General features: G+C 47.0%; 1 protein-coding gene across 3 annotated transcripts in view; it reads left to right on the top strand.

The window, feature by feature from the left end:
* UACA (uveal autoantigen with coiled-coil domains and ankyrin repeats) overlaps positions 1-13,589 on the top strand; it is a 38,416-nt gene extending 24,827 nt beyond the window's left edge. For 2 of the 3 annotated variants that reach the window (XM_089539346.1, XM_089539349.1), the window contains exons 16-19: positions 171-2,903; positions 3,361-3,513; positions 4,422-4,487; positions 5,416-7,910. In XM_089539346.1, coding sequence (XP_089395472.1) covers positions 171-2,903; positions 3,361-3,513; positions 4,422-4,487; positions 5,416-5,487 — 3,024 coding nt within the window. In that variant the 3' untranslated portion in view covers positions 5,488-7,910. Of the gene's footprint in view, positions 1-170; positions 2,904-3,360; positions 3,514-4,421; positions 4,488-5,415; positions 7,911-13,570 lie in introns of those variants that run through there. The other variant, XM_089539348.1, reaches the window with a different exon arrangement.
* The last annotated feature ends 6,182 nt before the right edge of the window (positions 13,590-19,771 follow it).

The following is a 19,771-nucleotide window of genomic DNA, read 5'->3' as shown; positions in this document are numbered from 1 at the left end:
TGAATACCTCTTGAGCATCCATGGTGTTGCTGCTAGTGAAATAGGTACCAGCCACTTCTGTGATGTTTTCAGTGCACTATAATTTGAGTCTGGCCCTTGGAGCTCTCTTGAGGCTTTTGTATTAAACATTGAGTTTTCTAAATGTATCAATTGTCTGTTGTTCCAAACAGGTGCCTGGTCCCATGCCCAGTAACCTCCAGAGCCGGTCCATGGTGAGACCACTGGAGCTTCTGAGTCCAAGTCTCTCTTCGGCCCCTGAGGTGGAAGTTCTGAAGCGAGAACTGAGCAGCATGAGGAGCTGCTATGAGGCGGCAAGAGGAGATGTCAGCAAGCTTCAGCTGGAGCTTTCCCACAAAGCTGCAGAATGCAAAGCCCTGGCCTCTGAGTGTGAGCGGACCAAGCGTGAGTCCGACCAGCAGATAAAGCAGCTGGAAGATGCATTGAAGGATGTCCAGAAGAGGATGTTTGACTCAGAAGGCAAGGTGAAGCAGATGCAGACGCACTTCCTGGCCCTGAAGGATCACCTGACAAGTGAAGTGGCTCTGGGCAACAGTAAAGTCGCTGAGGAGCTGAAGGATCAGTTGAAGGATGTGAAGGCCAAATATGAGGGTGCCTCTGCCGAAGTGTGCAAGCTGCGAAACCAGCTGAAGCAGAATGAGCTCTTAGTGGAAGAGTTCAGGAGAGATGAAACACAGTTGGTAGAAGAAAACAAAAAGATGCAGAAGGAACTTGGCATGTTGAAGTCTGAGCAGGAGAAGAAGGAGAGGAGGGTCTTGGAGGCAGAAGGCCAGCTGAAGGAGACGGCAGCGAAGATGGCTGACCAGTATGAAAAGATGAGGAGCTCGCTCTCCAGTGAAGTTGATGAAAAGGCCTGGAAGTTAGCAGAGATGGAGAAAGAGCGTGATAAACTGTTGGTGGAGAGTCAGCGTCTGAGGGCAGAACTGGAGAACCAGAGAGTGCAGTTTTCACAGTACGTGAGGCCGGAGGAGCACAAACATATGAAAAGCAGGTATGAGCAAAGAAGCAGAGAGCTGGAGAGAGCACAGGCAGGACTGAAGCAGGCAAATCAGGCCTTGCAGAAGGAGCTGGAGAGGGCTCAGGAGGATAACAGTGTGCTGAAGCAGCGGGTCAATACGCTCAGGAGTGAGATGGACAGCCAGTTTGTGCCTCTGAGGGTCAGTGAAGAGATGAAGAAAGCCAACGATGTCACAGTTGGGGAGCTGAACAAAAAGCTCATGGAAATCACCGAAAAGTATCACAAGTGCAAAGGAGAAGCAGAGAAGCTGCTGGCAGAGAAGGTCTCCTTGAGGGACACTGTGGGTCACCTTCAGGCCGCTTATGTCCCTCCTGAGAAGCACGAGAAGGAAACGGGGGCCTTGAAATCCACCGTGGCTGACTTGAAAAGGCAGCTCACTGAGCTGGGCCAAAAACATGAGGAGGAGCAAGCCAAGGCAACAGAACTTGTGTCCAAAAACGCAGCTCTTCAAGTGGTCCTGAAAGAGCAGTATGTGCCAGTTGAAACATATGAGGAGACCAAGACAGCATTAAACAGCACACTGGAAAAAACGGGTCAAGAGTTGTCTGACCTGAAGGAAAAAATGGAAGGTGTCAAACAGGAGTTTTTGAAAGTAAATGAAGAGAATGGGGCGTTAAAAAGGAAGCTGAGAGTCTTGCAGAACCAAATGCAAGGTGAATATATAAGCACACAAGATCATAACAGTCAGGTTGCTGCTCTGAATAAAAGCCTCCAAGAACTCCAGGAAAACAGTTCTGAAATGCTCACAAAATATAAGCAGAAGCAAGAGGAGGTTGCACAATTACATGCCGAGATTGAAGCACAGAAACAAGAGCTTGACATGATCCAAGAATGCATCAAGTCCAAGTATGCCCCGCTGGCCAGTTTGGAAGAGAAGGAGCGCAGCTTTGAGGCCACCATGAAAGAGCTGAGGAGCCAGCTGGCAGAACGGGGGGAGCAGCTGGCAGAAAAGGAGGAAGAAATCAAGAAATGGTGCCAGGAGAACGAGAAGCTAAGGGCTGGCCTCCTGGCCGTCCAAGACGATCTTCAGCAGAACTACATCCTGGCAGAGAAGTCGCACAAAACAGAGCGAATGTTTGCCAGCAAGATGGAGGACTTGAACAAGCAGCTGAGGGAGCTGCAACAAAAGTTTGCAGAGATCAAGTCTGAGAAGGAGAGGCTCCAGGAAGAGAGTGCCAAGCAGCGCTCTGAAGCCCTGGAAGTCCAGAGCCGCCTTCAGGACCAGTATGTGCCAGTGGAGCAGGTAGAAGCCTTCAAGAGGGAGCTCAATGCTACCATCGAGGGGCTGCGGGGAGAGATGGCCAGCCAGGCAGCCAGCCACCAGCAAGAGCTCCAGAGATCCGGAGAGCTGCAGCAGGAGCTGGCTCACCTCAGGGACACCTCAGTGCCCTTGGCAGAATACACACGGATCAAAGAAGGGCTGGAGAGAACAGTGGCAAGCGTGAGGGCCAGCCTGGGAGAGAAGGAGGAAGAGAGCCGAGCCAAGGGAGAGGAGGTCTCCAAGCTGCAGTCGGAAATCCAGAGCACAAAACAGGCACTGAGGGAGCTGGAAGGCAGGGAAGAGGCTGAGAGGTTGGAGCACAAGATGTTGAGCCTCAAGCTAGAAGGCCAGGTCAGCAGCATGGCTGAGAAGCTGGCTGCACTGAGTGCTAAGTCCGAAGGGATGTGCGAGAAGGCCGTGCAGGTGGAGACGGATGAGTTGTTGGCGGAAGAGGAGAATGAGCAGCCCCAGCAGCTGAGGAGTTTCAGCATCGAGCAGGAAATCAAGGACCAGAAAGAGCGATGTGACAAGTCCCTGAGCACCATTGTGGAGCTGCAGAAAAGGATCCAGGAGTCCGCCAAGCAGGTGGAAGCAAAAGACAACAAGGTGAGTGGAATGGAAGGGATTAGTGTTTGTGGGGAACTGTGCCGGCCGAATATGAGCCGGCAGAGGCCTCGGAGGGTTTTTGGCTGAATCGGGGCATGAGGAGACGGAGGCCATCCTGTGGAAATGGCAGGAGGGCAGAGGGACCCAGAAGAGATGTCAACACAGTGGATCCAAAAACAGCCCCTTGGAAACAAAACACAGCCTGGCTGACTGGTGAAGTGGGCAGCATGACCATTGTTCTTTTGATAATGTTTGGCCCGGGGCCTCAAATATCCTGGCATCACCTGGTGGCTTTGCTTGCCTTCTTGCTGCCAAGCAGGGCTAAGAATAACAGGGAGCAAAACCACCAGCTGTGTCCCATTTGGATTCCTCAAGTCCCCTAAAAGCAGAGCTGGGGATCATAATGTTAAGGAGTCGAGCGCTTGTCTTTTGACTGCTGGCTTTATCTCTCTTGAAGATTACTGAGCTACTCAATGATGTGGAGCGGCTAAAACAGGCCCTTAATGGTCTCTCTCAGCTTACCTGCAACAGTGGCATCCCTGCAAAGAGGCAGAACCAGCAGATTGAAGTGCTCCAGGGCCAAGTGAAGACCCTACAGCAGCAGCTGGCTGTAAGTAGCTGAGTGATGGCCCTTCATGGGGAAGTTTATATCCAGGCCTGTATTGTGGCAGTAGCTTTAGTACAACATCCAAAAATACTCCAAATTCTCCAGGCAAACTTTAGGAAACCACAGGTTTCTTCTTTTGCAAAGATTATTTTTAAAAGCATCCAAGGGAATAGGGACAGGTAGGGTGGTGATGTTTACACCCTGCAGGCTGCATGCTTTGTGATGATTTGGAGGAGGAAACTGTCATAGAGTGTCAAGTGAGACTCATCAGGCTACAACCCCAAAGGCCACTAGGAGCATCAAAGGCAGTCAAAGAAAAGCAGACAAGTTTCGTTCCCCATTTGAGAATACAAAAACAAAAACCCCAAAGACCATCACCATGAAATCTCAAACTTGTCTATCCATGGCAGAGCTCATAGGCAACGGTCAAAGCTTTGTAGGAAGAGACCAGTGAATTCTTCAGGAAGTTTCCTTTTTTTCTGGACTGGAAACAAATTTAAGTGCTGGATGGGGCAAAGTGTGCTGATCAGAGCTGAATAGGGTAGTCTTTCAGAAAACAAGTTTCATTCTCATAAGCTCCTGTTCTTCCACTAGATGAGACCCTGTCCCTAGAAGAGAGGGGGGAAAGTTGCGGGGAGGCTTGTGTAAACTGCATTTCCCCCCAACTGCAGAATGAGCATTGCTTTTGCAGTCTCAGGCAGTGATATTCAGGTCCTGTGAAGTCTTGCTTCTCATCCTTAATGGTGGCAAAGCTATTCTTTGTGGGTGATGCTGGGGAAAACCTCAGGGCTTGTAGGGATTGACGGCAGTCTAGAAACAGGGTCCCACCCACACCTTGAATAAGTGGAGGAGGTCACACTGTGTTGAAACATGGGATGGTGAGAAATGACCAGCGCCTTCCTTTGTCCTAGGATGCTGAGCGGCAGCACCAGGAAGTAATTTCCATCTATCGAACACACCTTCTCAGTGCTGTCCAGGTATGTTTTGCAGCTGCCATGTTGCATTGCCTTTCCTTTGCTCCTCCCTGATTGATGCCTGCCCCAGCCTTCCCTTCATTACACAGAGTATTGGTAGATGCTTCTCTTACTGTTTGGGAACAGTATGATGTGGATGCAGCCCAATATCCTCCTCCTCCTCCTCCTAAGATTAACCATGGCAGGTATTTTGCTTGGTCATCATTATCTGTGGAAAAGGCTCTTGAATGGATCACAAGCTGAATATGTGCCAGCACTCTAGTCTTGGGCTGCATTCACACAACTAGAGTGTCCACATCCCAGGAAGTCACCGTTCCACTCTTCTTTAAGCCAAACCACATGCGGAGAAATGTGTCCAGTTCCAGGGTGACCCCTTTTAAGGAAGCCTTTGACAGGTTTAGAACACATCAAGGGAAGAGCAACCAGGGTGATAAGAGGTCTGGAAACAAGTTCTGTGAAGAACAGGTGGAAGACCTGTGTCTGTTTAGCCTAGCGGAGAGAAGGCATAGGAGCAATTTTCCATTATCTGAAATGCTATCAGACACCACAAGGAACAGGGCTTTTGCTCCAAAGGACAGAGCCAGTACCAGGGATTGAAAATGGCCAAGAAACAGACTTCATTCTCTGTGTCAGGAGCTGCCAGACTGGCTCAGGAGGTGGTTCTGCCATCTGCCAGGGGCTGTATGGAGCAGGAGGCGCAACTAGAAGCCCTTCTGCCCAAACCGTTTACTGGCTATGGCACCATGGAATTGGAAGGGATCTTGGGAGTCATCTGGTATCCATCCTCCCGTCAGAACCTGATTTTGTAGCCAGTTAATTTGACAAAACAATTTCTCAACAAGAATGAATTGGCTGGGAGGGGGTGTTATTAAATGAGTTATCAGCACAGTCCCTTTTGGTTTTGAAAAAGAAAACCCTTTTAATTTTGCAGGGTCATATGGATGAAGACGTTCAAGCGGCCTTACTCCAGATCATCCGTATGCGCCAGGGCCTCGTTTGCTAATGAGCGATCAGACTCATAAGACTGCCCTCTCATGTAGCAGGTTTGCAGGACTTTGTATATGTTAAGATTTGCAGATACAGTTGGAAAAAAACCACTCTCCCCTTCCTGCTTCAGTCCAAAATGTGTAAGAAATATATTTACACAGGCCCATTTTTAACAGAGCAAAGGGACCCGTTGTTTGCCCACAAAGCTTGTGATCTGAAAGGTAGAAAGTCTGTTTTTTATTTATTGGTGGTCAAAATGATGACAAAAGCAAAGGTCTTCTGAATGTCGGATTGACAACAGTAAAATGATGGAACAAAGGCCGGCCGTTTTGGGCCCTGCCCAGTCCAGGCAAGGCCTTGCTCCCACCTCACTGCAGAACACAAAACAGGAACGGGCCTGAGGCTGAAACCAAATCACTGCGGCCTGACTCTTATCCCGGTACTGTTCTTCAGAATGGAATTTAAAAAAATAGATTGGCATTTTCAGGGAGCGTGTCAGATGGGTTGTATTTATCACTGTGTTGGGCAGACACAGTCCCATAAAGGCTGCTGGCATTAAACACTACGTTGTTGTGGCTTGGCTGGCCAAGTTGCAGCTTTTAAGTAATTTTAAGGAATGGTGCCTTTTTAATTGCTGTTTTCAGGAGAGAAAATAGCAAAGCCCATGAGACACTCACTTGTTGTTCTTTTTGTACAAGAGATTTTTTTTCTCCCTCACCAATTCTTTGTTACTGATTTACTCGTAGTTTCGGAGACAGCAGGACTGGGATGCACTGTGAATGAAAAGCTATTTTCTTTATCTTCAAACGCAGCGGCTGGACATTTCTTTTAGATAAATCTTTTTTTGTGTTTTTTAAGGGGGGGAACCCTTTTACTGAGATATATATATATAGATATATATATAGTAGCAGCTGGAATGATGTCAGAAATAAACACTGTGAGTAAGTATTTGCAGAAGCAAAAGAAAAGAAGCTCCCAGACCTCCTGGTCTCATAAATGCTTATCTGTTGTGCTTTTGGCCCAGCTGCATATGGAAAGGCTGGGGGTAAACAGGGATGGAGGGAGAAGAAGCAGTACTTACATGGCTCTATCTGAAACTAGTGCTTTCAGTGAGGAGAGCAGCATCCCTTCGGAAAGATGACCACTGGCAGCTCTGGTTCATAGCTGGAAGTGACTGTGATGGATGCCATGGTTTCTCCATGGATGATGGGCAGCTCCTCTTCCAAGTTGGACTTGTAACCCACCCATCCACTGTCTCTGCCTGGCTTCCTTCCCCACTCCACCTTCACTGTAGTTTATTCTTGGCAGTGACAGTGCAGGGCAGGAGGAAGAGTTTGTTGGAGCAGAATGGTGCTCCGGGAGAAAATGATGTTCCAGGTGGCACTTGGGCCATGGATTTCTTCTCCTTCCTCTTCTGGGATGTCCCAAATGGCCCCAATTGGTTCAGAGACCACTTGAGGAACCTCCTCGTGAGCTAGATTTTGACTGGATTTAACAACAGCTTCTCCTCCTTCAGTTCCGGATACTATGTTTTGTAAATGATGTACTATACTCCACTATGGTAGGCTGTTATTTATGCAAGAACAGGCCTAGATAGGGTGAAAGAATTAACTTGGCTCAACGTGTATATGAACAAGCAGTGCAAAGGTTGATAGCTACTGGATTTCTTTTCTTTCTTTTTTACTTCCTTTAAAGACGTAAATGTGCAATAATCCCAAAGGCAGAAACCACCCAACGCAGGGTTTCTGGAAAGAAAATGAAAAACCTTAAGTGGGAATAGTAAATAGGCTCCGCGTGAGGAGTTTGCCCGTTTTGGTGTGCGGAGTGGTGCTTGCCCTGTGACTTCATCCCCTGTCCAGATGCCTGGAGGCACTTGTGGCTCCACCTGTCCATGCCCAAATGGGCACTCTTAGGTATCGATGGGATCTGCACCCTGACCTCTGTCCCCACCTGACCTCTGCTCCTTGGAAGGGGAGTTGGTGCCACACATGCGCAGGCCAAGAACTGGCTATTGTCAGGCCCCTGAGCAAAATGAAGCACAAATGTCTTAACTTCCCTCTTGGCACATCCGTAACAACGCCTCCTGTCTAGCGATGGGGTCTTGTCTTCACAGGAGTGGAGCTGGTAATCTCCAGTCCCAAGGGAGGGCCCATATTGAAGGCTGGGGTGGGTGGTGGGCAGCAAGGGAAAAGGGCTTCCCAAGGGCTGCGGGGGGCTTCCGTGAATGCATCCCATTGCTTCCTCCCTGGATAAAAGGGATGCATGCAAAGCCCGGTTCACCAAGTGCTCTTTTTTGCTATTTGCAGCTGATTTTGTATAACTGGACAGCAACTGACTGGTTTTTTTTTTAATATATACTAATACTGGAAGTATTGTAACTTTCCATTTTGTGTACTTTTATTCTCCCACACTACATATTAGTAAAGTTTTATTGTGTTACTGCTGAGCGTTGGTCCCTTGGTTCGTGGAGGCTGTGTGGTGCTTTGTGTGCGTGGCTTGGACGGAGAGCAAAGAGAAGGAGATGCCGCGGAGCTCCCTCTTCCATGTGAAGCGAATGTGTGGGCAACTCTTGAAATGTTTCTCTTGTCTGAGTTAGCGATTAAAGAAAGAGATTGCACACAGTTGGGTCTTACTTTGTAGATAATCCACATTGTCTAAGAATGAGGAGTCTTTGCAGCCTCAGAATGGGGTCCCAAGGGCTGCAAGTGGCCCTCAGAATGGTTTCTGAGCACAGTATGTGGCCCCCAGGTCTCACTTTCCCTGCCAAGGCGCTCCAGGGTCTCAGACGGAGCACCTTGCTATCCTTACCTGGAGATGCCAAGGACTCAACCAACAAAACTACTGCCCTCCTGTGTGTCTGTATGGGTCGTTGTGTGTTGTGGCCTTTTGGTGTGTCTGTGGAGGCTGGAGTTGAACCTCACCTGGGCTGCCCCTCAGGTAAGCAATTGTGTGCATCACTAGGTCCTCTTAAGACTCTTCTAAATAATGCTTCTAATGACTTTCTTGGGAAGTGTGTCAATTCAGACTCAAATTCTCACACACTGATGGCCTATATAGGTCTGTCCCTGGCTTTCCACTCCAAATGCATCTATGAAAGTTCGTGCTGCCAGCTTATTTCCGTGACTCTCAAAGGTGCTACAAGAGGCTGATTTTCCAGACGAACACGGCTATATCTTTGATTTTTCTGGGAAGCTTGTTAGATTTGCTTTCAGCCAGGGATGTTAGCTTTCCCAGTAATTGGAAGCCCATTTTCACACAGCTTTCCATCTCCCATCATCCCCCCCCTTTTCATGTGTGAACAGCAGCAGCAGACGCAGCTTCTTTGGAGGTGTACAAAACTGCTGTTAATTGAGCCACCTCCGCCACCGTCTGCTCTTCCTCTTCATTAGGCACATTACCACCTTTTAAAATCTCTCTTTAAAATCTTGTTCCATTTATTTTCTTTAATCTTTCCCCTTCCCAGAGTTGTTGCTTCCCTTTGATCTTTGGCATCCTCTTCCCTTTGATAACATCTCTTGTCATCTTACATTTGCACTTGAATGGAAGTGGAAAGTCTTCTCCTTTGCCCAAGGTTTCTCTGGGTGGATTTTAAGAGCTGCGCTTTGGGAGCTGGACTCCTTTCCCTCGCCCTTCTGTCAGCCACTGAGAACAGGCGACTATTCAAAACACAAGAGTCTTTATTAAAGATTAATCAGCCTCAATTTTATTTCTTTCCCTGCAAGCTCTTTATGCATTCAAAGGCATGTTCTTGGGAGAGAGGAGTACACATGGAGCACACTAAAGAATGCACACTTTTGAAATGGTGCTATAAGGATCGCACCAGCTTAGAAGAACTTCCTTCACCTGTTTTTATTAAAAACCAAACCCTGACTTACTTGCTAATAAACCAATTTTATCTTACACTCTTCTAATTCAATAGCGTTGCTTCCAAATCTACCAAATGTATCAGAAAGCTATTGAATGCAGCAAGTTTAGCTCAACATATTTGCCTTAATAGAGACAAATTGTTCCAATAGCCAGTGTTCTTCTTTTAAATCATGACTTTTAATTGTGTATGTATGCTTATGAGTGTGCTTTAATGATTTTATAGTATTGTATTTTAACTGTGGCTTTACGTATCATATATATCATATTTATTTGTATCCCGTTCTTTTCCCACAATTGGGACTCGGAGTGGCTCACGACATTAAAAGACCAGTACAATTAAAAACATAATAGATAAATGGAATTAAAATATTACAATATTATAATACATAGCTTATTAAAAGAATAAAATACAGTTTAAATAGATACAACTGTTTAAAACACTTTAAAACAGTACAACACCCCAAGCCAGTCCTTTAAAAGCAATCTGTTGTTTATGTGTTTTAATAGAGTTTTTATTGTAACATGTTGCACCCTGCCTCAAGCGGGAAAGAAATACAATCGATGATGATGATGATGATGATGATGATGATGATGATGATCCAAATCTTCAGTCTCTTAAAAACCAATTTCTGAGTGCTCAAATTGCCAAATTCCGAAGTGGAGAGGATTCAGTTCTGGAAATCAAAGGGGTTATGAAATGTCACACAACAACGTGAAAGATGTTGGTTTTGCTCATTCTCTGGCAATTGGGCATGTGGGGATGCGGCTCCAAAAAAGAGCTTCAAAGAGGGACACGTTCATGTGGTTGTGGTTGTGCGGTGTGAACTGTGCTATTCTCTGCAGGTGTGGAAATGAGGAACCAAGCATCCTTGCAGAAGCTGGACTGCAATGCCCATCATTCCTCCACATTGGCCCTGGCAGTGACTCTCCAACAACGTTTGGAGCATGAGTCGCCCAGCCCTTGTGTTTAAAACAGTCTTGCGTTTCACATTTTGTGTGAAATTCTTGTTTTCCAATTAGGCCAATGAGGAAGGGAGCGAAGCTGTGTCTGCTCTCCCTCTTTAATGGAAGAAGAGAGACTAAGTGTGGATGTGTGCGAATGTGACAAATTGGTTTGTTTTTAAATGCAGCCATCTGCTCAAATTGAACTGCAGGATAAATGGAGGATGGAAGCAAAGCCATGCATTGGCCAGCAGAGGACATGCTTTCTACGCTGAAAACATGGAAGAGGGGTTTAAACACACAGCCAATATTTCACAGTTGGGCAACAAACTTCATTGGTTCTGATAAAGGTGGTGCATGAATATGAATTTTGGAAGGAGGGTTGGTTGGAGGAATTAAACGCTCCCTGAAAAGCAAATAAGCCTTCTGCAAGAGACTGACAGCCAAGAGCTTTTGCTGCGGCAATAACATTTCAGGAATTATTTTCTTTCACCGCTGCGCAAAATACAGCGTGACACTGTTAGTTATATACCAAACTTTCCTCTGTCATAGGCCTCTTTTGCTTCCAGCTTTGCTCTGTCTTTATTGTGGCGGCTACAACCCCTCAAGAAGTTACTTGCAAGATCCAGGTGACCGTGAATTTCCTCCTATTCCAGGAATTTCCAGGCTGAATTTAAAATGAGCTGAATTTCCCAGGCCTGGCCCCGGCTTCCCAGTCCTCAAGCCAAAGGAGAGGAATCTCATGGCAAAGGGGTGCATATAGGAACATAATGCTTGCTTCTTTTGCATGCTGCTTTTTAATTTGGATGGCATACTCTCTGCAAGGTTACTTGAAGCTTAATGCATTGTGCATAATGGCATCACAGTTGGTCCTCCCAAGGTCTCCGCTTTGGCCCCCGAAATCTCTGGGCCTGAGGCAACCCCTGACCCAGCAACCCTGAAATTTCCATTTCAATTGAGGTATTACTGGATGATCACAGGGAGAGGAAACATGAAGAAATAGTCCAATATATGGTGATAGTGCATGCTTTCTTTTCCAGTTAGCTAAACAGAAAAGCTGCAGTTCAAGAGGAAAGCTAAAGGGAATGAGATAGAAAAGGAAAGCGGAGGAGAATGAGCAAAATGTCCCTGTTAGGGAGCGGAGGCAGCGGCAGCCCAGAGCAGAGATATTACATAGCATCATGCTAATGAAGTGCCTTTTATGCCAGCCCTAATTAACAGATGGCAAAGCAAAATGCAGCGGCTCCGTGGAGAAGATGTGGAACCCTTTAAGGAAGAAGGATGGCTCTAAAAGACCGCATGGAGCGCATGGGAACAAACGCTGAGGATGATGCTAAAGCATGGAGAAAATCAGTCTGACTGTTTAGGCAGAAAACTGAGATAAGGGAGACAATGTCCAGTAATTGGGGGAATCCCACCTGGTCAGTCTGGGGCAATGGGTCCCAAATTTGCATCCTTCTGATGTTCTGGACTTCAAATCCTGGAATTCCTGACTGTTGGCCAAGATGAGTGGGGTTTCTGGGAACTCAAGTCCAAAACATTTGGTGGACCAAAGTTTGGAAACGACTGGTCTGGGGTGTCCCACATTCCCCCTTCCCCAAGACATGGGCCATGATACTGGGTTTCTCATCCCCCTGGTCCCACACCTTGCCTTTTAAAAGTAATGTCGCTCTGAAGAGACTCGCTTGCAAATTTGTCCAACTGAGCAAAGTACAATGGAGATGTGATGCTGAGGATCCCATGGAGGGCCAAAAAGACAAACCAGTGGGTCCATTTGTTTATAGCCTGCTTTACCCCCCAAAAAAATCGGGGTTCAAAGTGGCTTACAGTCTAAAAACACAGTACAGTTAAAAGTGATAATTAAAAAGAAAGACTGCATGCCAGATGGTTAGACTCTGGATTTGCAAGACCTGAGCAGAGCACTGGAGGAAGGACAGGGGGCCTTGGAGGTGTTTCAGCCACAGGATTGCCATGAATTGGGGGCGATTGGAGAGCATTTAACAACAATAACCAATTGCACAACTTCTGTGTAACTTTGCAAGAGATTCTACCTCAACATTGGGAAGAACATCCTGAAGGTGAGCTTTGTTTGACAGTGGAATAACATTCTGCCTCAGCGTCTGATGGAGTCTACTTTGGGGGGTCTTTAAACAGGCTGGATAGTAATCTCTTGGGGGTGCTTGGATGATGATGATGATGATGATGATGATGATGATGATGATGATTATTATTATTATTATTACGTTTATTTGTATAGCACCATAGGCTTTACATAGTGCTTTACAAAGGAGAGGAAACAACAGCCCAAAATAGAAACCAAAGCCTGCCTGCGGCGCGCAATCTAAAACCACAAACAAGATTATAAAATTAAAAATATATTACCATAACAGAGTTAAAACGATACTATAAACATGTAAATTAATGCAAATAATATGGTCATAAAATCTAAGATGAAAGTTGGAAGGCATCCCTGAATAGAATCATAGTCTTTAATTGAGAGTTCCTGCATGGCAGAAGGGGATTGGACTAGGTGGCCCTTTTTGGGGTCTCTTCCAACCCTAGGATTCTAAGGCTGGAGGATCTCAGCTTGGCTTCAGCACTTTTTGGACAGAGCCTTTAAAGTTTGGACCAAAACCTGGAGTGGATTTGGTGCCCAACCACCAGCTGCCACCAGGGGGAGCTCTCTGCCCACCATTGGAGCACCATTCTTCCCAGTTTGGAGGATGCTCTGCTGCTGGTGCATCCTGTTGATAGGACTGCGTTGATTTCTGTCCTAATCCTAGTGACCTCTGACCCTTCAACTCCCAACATGCCCTGGGAAAACTCATCCTTCCAGCCGTGCAGCTTAACATGGCGGCTGTTTTTGAAGCAGCAAAAAGAGACAGGGATTGTGGCCGCAGCTTGGGACATGGTTTTAATTCCTGCAGAAATGTGTCTCCTGATAGACTTTTTGCTTTAAAAAGAAAAGAAAAAAAGGGTGGGGGGGGTGAATTAAAAAGCTGCATTTCTCTCTCTGCCTTTTTCTCCTCTTTTGATCCTTGAATAATCAGCTCTGCCGGCCGATTTAGCCTGGGAAATTAAATTAATTCTCTTGCTTGCTTTCCTCCCGACGCACGCTCCGCTATGAATTATTGAAACAGTTTTATTTATGCAGTTTGAAAGCCCCTCCGTTCGCCCCAATCCCCCGTTTTAGGGAAGCAATTAAGTTTTTGCCCCAGTTGCTGATCAGCAGCTCTCATTAAAGGCAGCCTTCCTTGGGTTAATTATCCTCTTCCTTTCTTCCTTGCCAGGAGAGGACTTGGCTCCCCACATGCGCCATGCGCCATCTGCCTCAAGGGTGAGGATGGCTCTCTTTTTTTAAGACAGGAGGAAATCATGGCATGCCTCCCCAGAGGATGCAGGACTCCAGCTCCTAGCATCCCCCACCATTGATTGGCTGTGCTGGGCTTTCAGGATGATGGGAGAAGAAACTGAAAATGTACAGAAACTTTGAAGCTGGGGAGAGGAAATCAGTTTATCTCCCATCTTTCCAGGAAAAAAGCAGAGATGGAACTGGTCTGCCGGAAAGAGAAACTGGAGGTATAACAAACTCTGGGGCAAGGAGAAGACCTTTGCAGCCAGCCTTGTGTCTCTTCTGGACCTCAGGATTTTCTACCAACATGGCAGAAAAAGAGTCCTTTGCAGCTGGAAATCTCTTGGGACAAGGGGGAAATGGCCTGCTGACCCTTCTCGGCTGGCCTAGGGTCTGCTATGATGGATATTGGAGCTGATTTTTTTGAGATGGTGAATCTATTCTCTTTCTGTAGCTGCCCCAATGTGCGCATCAGCCATCCAGTTGCCAGACCCTTTTATTCCCAACAGAGTCCCGTTCCTTGTTAGCTTAGCCCCACAGAGAGCTCTACTATCTTTCCCGGTCTTCTTCCTATAATGCCTTGGTTTGTTTCTTTAGCCATTGGGGTCTTCACTCCTTAGTCAGAATTGCTGCACACAAATACACACAAACTCTGCATCTGAGTCCAAATGCATCTGAGGAAGTAGGCTCAAGTCTAGGAAAGTTCATGCTGCCAACTTCTCTCTTTCATTTAGCCACAAAGGTGCTGCAAGATCCCTTTGCAGACTATTTGGCTTCTTCTTGGCTGGACGAATGAGAAGTGCCCCGGCCGGAAAGGGTTAAGCTGTGTGAAGCCAGCGAAAAGGACAGAGATATTTGAGCAAATAGAAAGTCTGGCATTGTGAGGCAGAAGGTAGAAAGCACAACAGAATAAAAAGAATATTTGAATAGTTTTCTCTCCTCTCTCTCTCTCTCTCTCAATTCCCTCCTACCCTCAGCCTTCCTTTTCCTCTCTCTGGGTCGGTGTTGCTGCTGAGTCTTTCATGTAAAAACTTAAATGGAATCCAAAATGAGAGGAAAAATCTCACCGGGTCCTCGGTGATCCTTGTAGCCCTCAATTAAAATTAATGCGGGCATTGATCCGTGCCGTTTGTTAATGGGACAGCAGCCCTGGCATAGAAGCGGGGAGGCTGTTTGGATAAACAGCCAAGGGCCCCCATTTGCCCCAAGCTGCCATGGGCTCCATCCTCACTCCCAGCCAGTTTGGAATGGGTCTTCCCCACTCCTCTCCCAACACTGCAGGACCAAGGACCCACAGTGGTTCCCCATGGCGTGCGGAGGGCCCAGAAGGCTTGCTGTGAAAAAGGGAGATCATAAAGAAGGTACAGAAGAAGATGGAGGAGAAGAAGATGATGATGGAGGCTCCAGAAGGCTTGCTGTGAAAAAGGGGAATCATGATGATGATGGAGGCTCTGGAAGGCTTGCTGTGAAAAAGGGGAATCATGATGATGATGGAGGCTCCAGAAGGCTTGCTGTGAAAAAGGGGAATCATGATGATGATGGAGGCTCTGGAAGGCTTGCTGTGAAAAGGGGGAACCATGAAGAAGAAGAAGGAGATGGAGAAGAAGAAAGAGGAGGCTCTGGAAGGCTTGCTGTGAAATGGGGGAATCATAAAGAAGAAGATGGGGGCCCTAGAAGTCGTGCTGTGAAAAAAGGGAATCAAGAAGAAGAAGAGAAAAAGGTGGTGGTGGTGGTGGTGATGATGATGATGGTCCTGGAAGGCTTGCTGTGAAAAATGGGAATCATAAAGGAGGAGGAGACGATGCAAAATCCCAGGCAAAGCTCTTCCACCCCTATATAGCTGTATAGCTCAGGCCTCAAACATTCACATTGGTTGTGGGGAACGAAGATGTGGGGGGAAGGCTGGTTTTCTAGTCTCTCTCCTCTTGCTTTTTCCCTATTAATCTTTAATGATAGCATTGGTCACCCAGGCGCTCTTTTATCTTGTCAGATAAATGAATGGTTAACAGGCTAATGAGGCTGGCTCCCAGCCGTGGAGGCCTCCGGCTGACTCCTGACCCCCATTGCATGCAACGTTGGGGGCAGGAGGGCCAGGGTCTGGGGGGTGTCTCATAGAGAGAGAGAAAGAGGGGGAAAGGGGGGCTGCTAATGGCCAATGCGATGAACATGGATGGGAACTGATGGATGGGTTAAGTGGCATCTGTGAGCGGGGGAGGTGTTTTTACCCTCCTCTGCTCTAGATGGCATTTTCAGTTTTAATACAGGCAGGATCTATGGAGGGGGGATGTAATTAGATGTAGCTGCTGCTTTATTAATAAGTAATCGTCGGTGTCGTTGCTATGGGTTAGCCGAGTGGTGTCTGCTGGTAATTGAGGGCATTGATGTGGCTTTATTAATTCATTAATGGGACAGGTATTGCCAGGATCATGGCAGAAAAGAGCTCAGAGAGCCTCGCTGATGATGCCCTCGCTCCTTACTGGGCTAGTGAACCATCTATGGTGGCTAGTGGCTTCCCCATCAGGAGTGCAGAGGATCAGTGCTAATCTTTAAGGAGCTAGCCAAGGTGTTAAATTTGTTGTTGTGTGCTTTCATGTGGTTTCCAACTTAGGGCGACCCAAAAGTGAGCCTATCATGGGGTTTTCTTGGCAAGATTTCTGCAGAGGGGTTTTGCCATTGCCTTCCTCTGAGGCTGAGCAAGTGTGATTTGCCCAAGACCAAGGGGGTTTGCATGGCTGAGCAAGAATTCAGACCTTGCTCTCCGGGGTCATAGTCCAACACTCAAACAACCACCACACCACACTGGCTTTCTCTGTCCCTCAAATAAATCCATGGATCATGGACATCTTCTTAATGGGGGGGGGGGGACCAAAATAATGAAGAGTCTGGAAACCATAAAGCCCTATGAGGGGGGACTTAGGGAGCTGGGGATGTTCAGCTTGGAGAAGAGAAGGTTAAGAGGTGACATGAGAGCCCTGAATGCGTATTTGAAGGGATTTTCATATCTGAAATTTTCATATCTGATTGCTGAGGTACATTAATTCTTTAGAAACCCCATTACCATAATAGATGTATCATATTATTCACAAGGAATGTATTTCCCCAGCCATGCCTAGATAGATCCATAGTCCAGAAGTCTCATGTCCTCAACATCTTGACCAGCTGCTGTTAAGAGGACACCAGTTACCTGTGTTATTATTCCATTAAATTATTTCCAACTAAAAAGGCCTGAAACGAACATTACTGAGAGCCTGGGTTGCCCAGATACAGATTTCCATGAAAGGTAATTTGCCTCCAAAGGGGAGCAGTGAAACACTTGGGAGGAGATGTGTTTTCAGTTGTCCCGAAACAGAAATGCAAAGACATTTAGTCCAATGCAGCCGGCACACTATTAGTCTTACACAATTTGTTCCCATTTTGCTGAGAATCATCTGTTTGTTTCTGCCATAAAAGTTTGATTACTTTCCTTGTTTCATTAATCTTCATTTGTCTAATTATTTGCTTAATCTTTTTAATCACTGGTTCAAGTGGAAAGAGAACATGAAGGCATTTAGTGGGAGGCGCCTGTTCTGCCAAAGCTGATTCAAGGACTGGTTTTTTTTTTGTGTGTGTGTGTGTATTCTTTTTCAAGTTGGCTTGTTAGCTTCTGTAAACTGCTTGGCTGGCAATGAAGGAGATGGGAGGATGTGGCCGTGTCGCGTCTGGTTTGCATTTCCTGCTGAAAGAGGTGAAGTGGGAGGTTGAGGCAAAACAAGGTTTCAAGCACAAAGCTTACCCAAAGGCTTGGAAGTCTGGCTCAGCTCTCTGGCTTCTGTGGGGACAACCCAACAGAGACCAACCTGGGACAGCACCAACATTGGCTGAGGTCCAGGGTCAGAGGGATGGAGGAGTGTACCTTCACAACTATGGGACTTCATGAAATGCACAGATATAGGATGGGGGACACCTGGCTTAAGAAGACATCTCTGTGTGAAAGGGATTTAGGAGTCCTAGTAGACCCCAAGTTGCCCAAAGATGTGACAGGCCTCCTTCTCTGGAGGTTTTCCAAAAGATTCTGGACAGCTCTGGGGATGCTTTAGCTGGAGATCTTCCATTGACCAGGGGTTGGATTGGTGGCCCATGGACTCCCTTCCAATTCTGTGATCCTGACTCCGAATGGCAACATTGCACAAATGAATGTGCAGTCACATGCACAATATGCAACATGCACTTGCGTGTGCAGTATACAGTGTGCAAAGTGGGTCCACATGTTCACTGCACAACAGTAGAACATGTGCTGCTGTGCTTCCACGAGCTTGGACTTAATATGGATGTTCGACATCAAACAAAAATGCCTGCTGGTTCTGTAGGGGAGATTAAGCATGGGTGAGATGCCGACAGGGTGTTGGACATTAACGCGTGATGCCTGAAACATCTTTACAGTGGAAGATTTGGGTTCCAATCCTGTATAGATCAGCTGGTGGAGAGTCCACAGACCTCTAAGCATGAGGGAGCCATCTTTGACTTCTCCCCCTCTTCTTTCTTCCCGTCCATTTGTCCATAGGTGTTCAGTCCTCTGTGCTCAGCCATCTGTCAACATGATCAGTAATCGCTGACCCATGAAATGTAGCCTCCTCTCTCTTACACGCACACACACACACACCCCAAGGAGGCATTAATTTGAAATATGAAGGTGACAAAAGGGCAGAGTATGGATCAGAATGTGCAAAATGAAGGAGAAAGGAACACAGTGTCCGAGATCCTCTATCATTTTTGTGTAGCGTAAAAATACACTTACATACAGTGATTGCACTACCCCAGTCTTCTACTGAATAGCATCACTGGGCAGCTGCTGGTGTATCTCCCATGTGCCTGCGTCATGTCCCTATGTGCAATGGTGAATAATGTACAGGGGCTGTTTCTGCAATCCCTGGGAATCAAGTGGCATATTGAAGGCACCAATGAATCGTGTGCAACTACATGGCCAGGAATCCCATGGGTATGAATTTACAGGACCTGAGCAGAACAGTGGAGGTCAGGAAGTCTTGGCGAAGCCTCATCCACCGGGTCACCGTGGAAGGCAGCTAAAAACAGCATCATAAAGGGTGACACTTGTGGAACTCTACATTCAGTGACCCCCTTCCCATTTCAGGGACATGCCGTTGCTCTCCATGGCCAGAATCCTGCTGATTTCACTACAGGGGTGTAACTATGCCAGCGTAAATGGTGCCAGAAGGAAGGAGAAAAAGGCTGCAGACGCTGCAGTCAGGAAGGAAGTAAAAACCTTGGAGAAAGAGGCTACCAGTTGGAGATGGTAGATTTTTTCTGCCTTCCCTTGTCACCACTGAGTCATGCAGCCCTGGAAAAAGTGTCAATCTGTGTACCCAGGGGATGCAGACCTACAAAAGCCACATACTTTGGCCCCACGTGGGCTTGGCTGGATGTTGCCCGGCTTCTTTGCTCACATCCCTTCCTTTGGCAGGCCCCTCTCCCTGAGTCCCTGCTAGCGCTTGCAGGAATGTTATGCTTTGATCTCCCAGCCCTCCTCCTCCTGCTTTTCCTCCTCCTGTCTTCTCTCTCTCCCCCCTTCCCCATGCTCAAGGCGAGAGGGAAACATGAATATTTCATGCTTCGTCTCTGTGTTTTGACTCTTGCTACAAGATATGCAATTTCTCACCAGCCTGGGGTGTTTGTCTGCTCCTGTAATCACCGCCTCAATCACGGATGTATCGTTTTATGAATTAATAAAAATGATCAGCAAGGGTAATCCAGTGGGATTCTGGGAAGGATGGCGCTTGGAAGAATTGAAGGGGAACACGGGGGGGGGGGGGATAGAGAGGCTCCACAGCCTTTTCCCATTCCCTGCCTTCCTCCGTTCTCATCTCCCTCTGCTTTAGGTCCTCATCCTGCCTTTTTCCTGGCAACTTACTGCTCCTGGTTTTGCAAATGAAGCACATCATTTTGCCTAAGAGAGCCATCTGTCATGCACCACGGCTGCAGCAAAGGGCACATGCTCATCTGCCCTCGTTCAACCCATGGCTTGCCAATTTGTCATGTTTGGCCAAGATCCCACTTTGAGGAGTCCGAGTGTATATAGCTTTTATGCTCACAGAGTTAACACTACGTTGCACTATGCTGCCATGGTGGTGATTTGCTCCACTGC

This window comes from Sceloporus occidentalis, unplaced genomic scaffold (assembly GCF_023333645.1).
Source record: "Sceloporus occidentalis isolate IW3139 unplaced genomic scaffold, rSceOcc1.0.p SCAF_9, whole genome shotgun sequence".
Classification (NCBI taxonomy): domain Eukaryota; kingdom Metazoa; phylum Chordata; class Lepidosauria; order Squamata; family Phrynosomatidae; genus Sceloporus; species Sceloporus occidentalis.
This window is presented reverse-complemented; position numbering and strand designations above follow the sequence as displayed.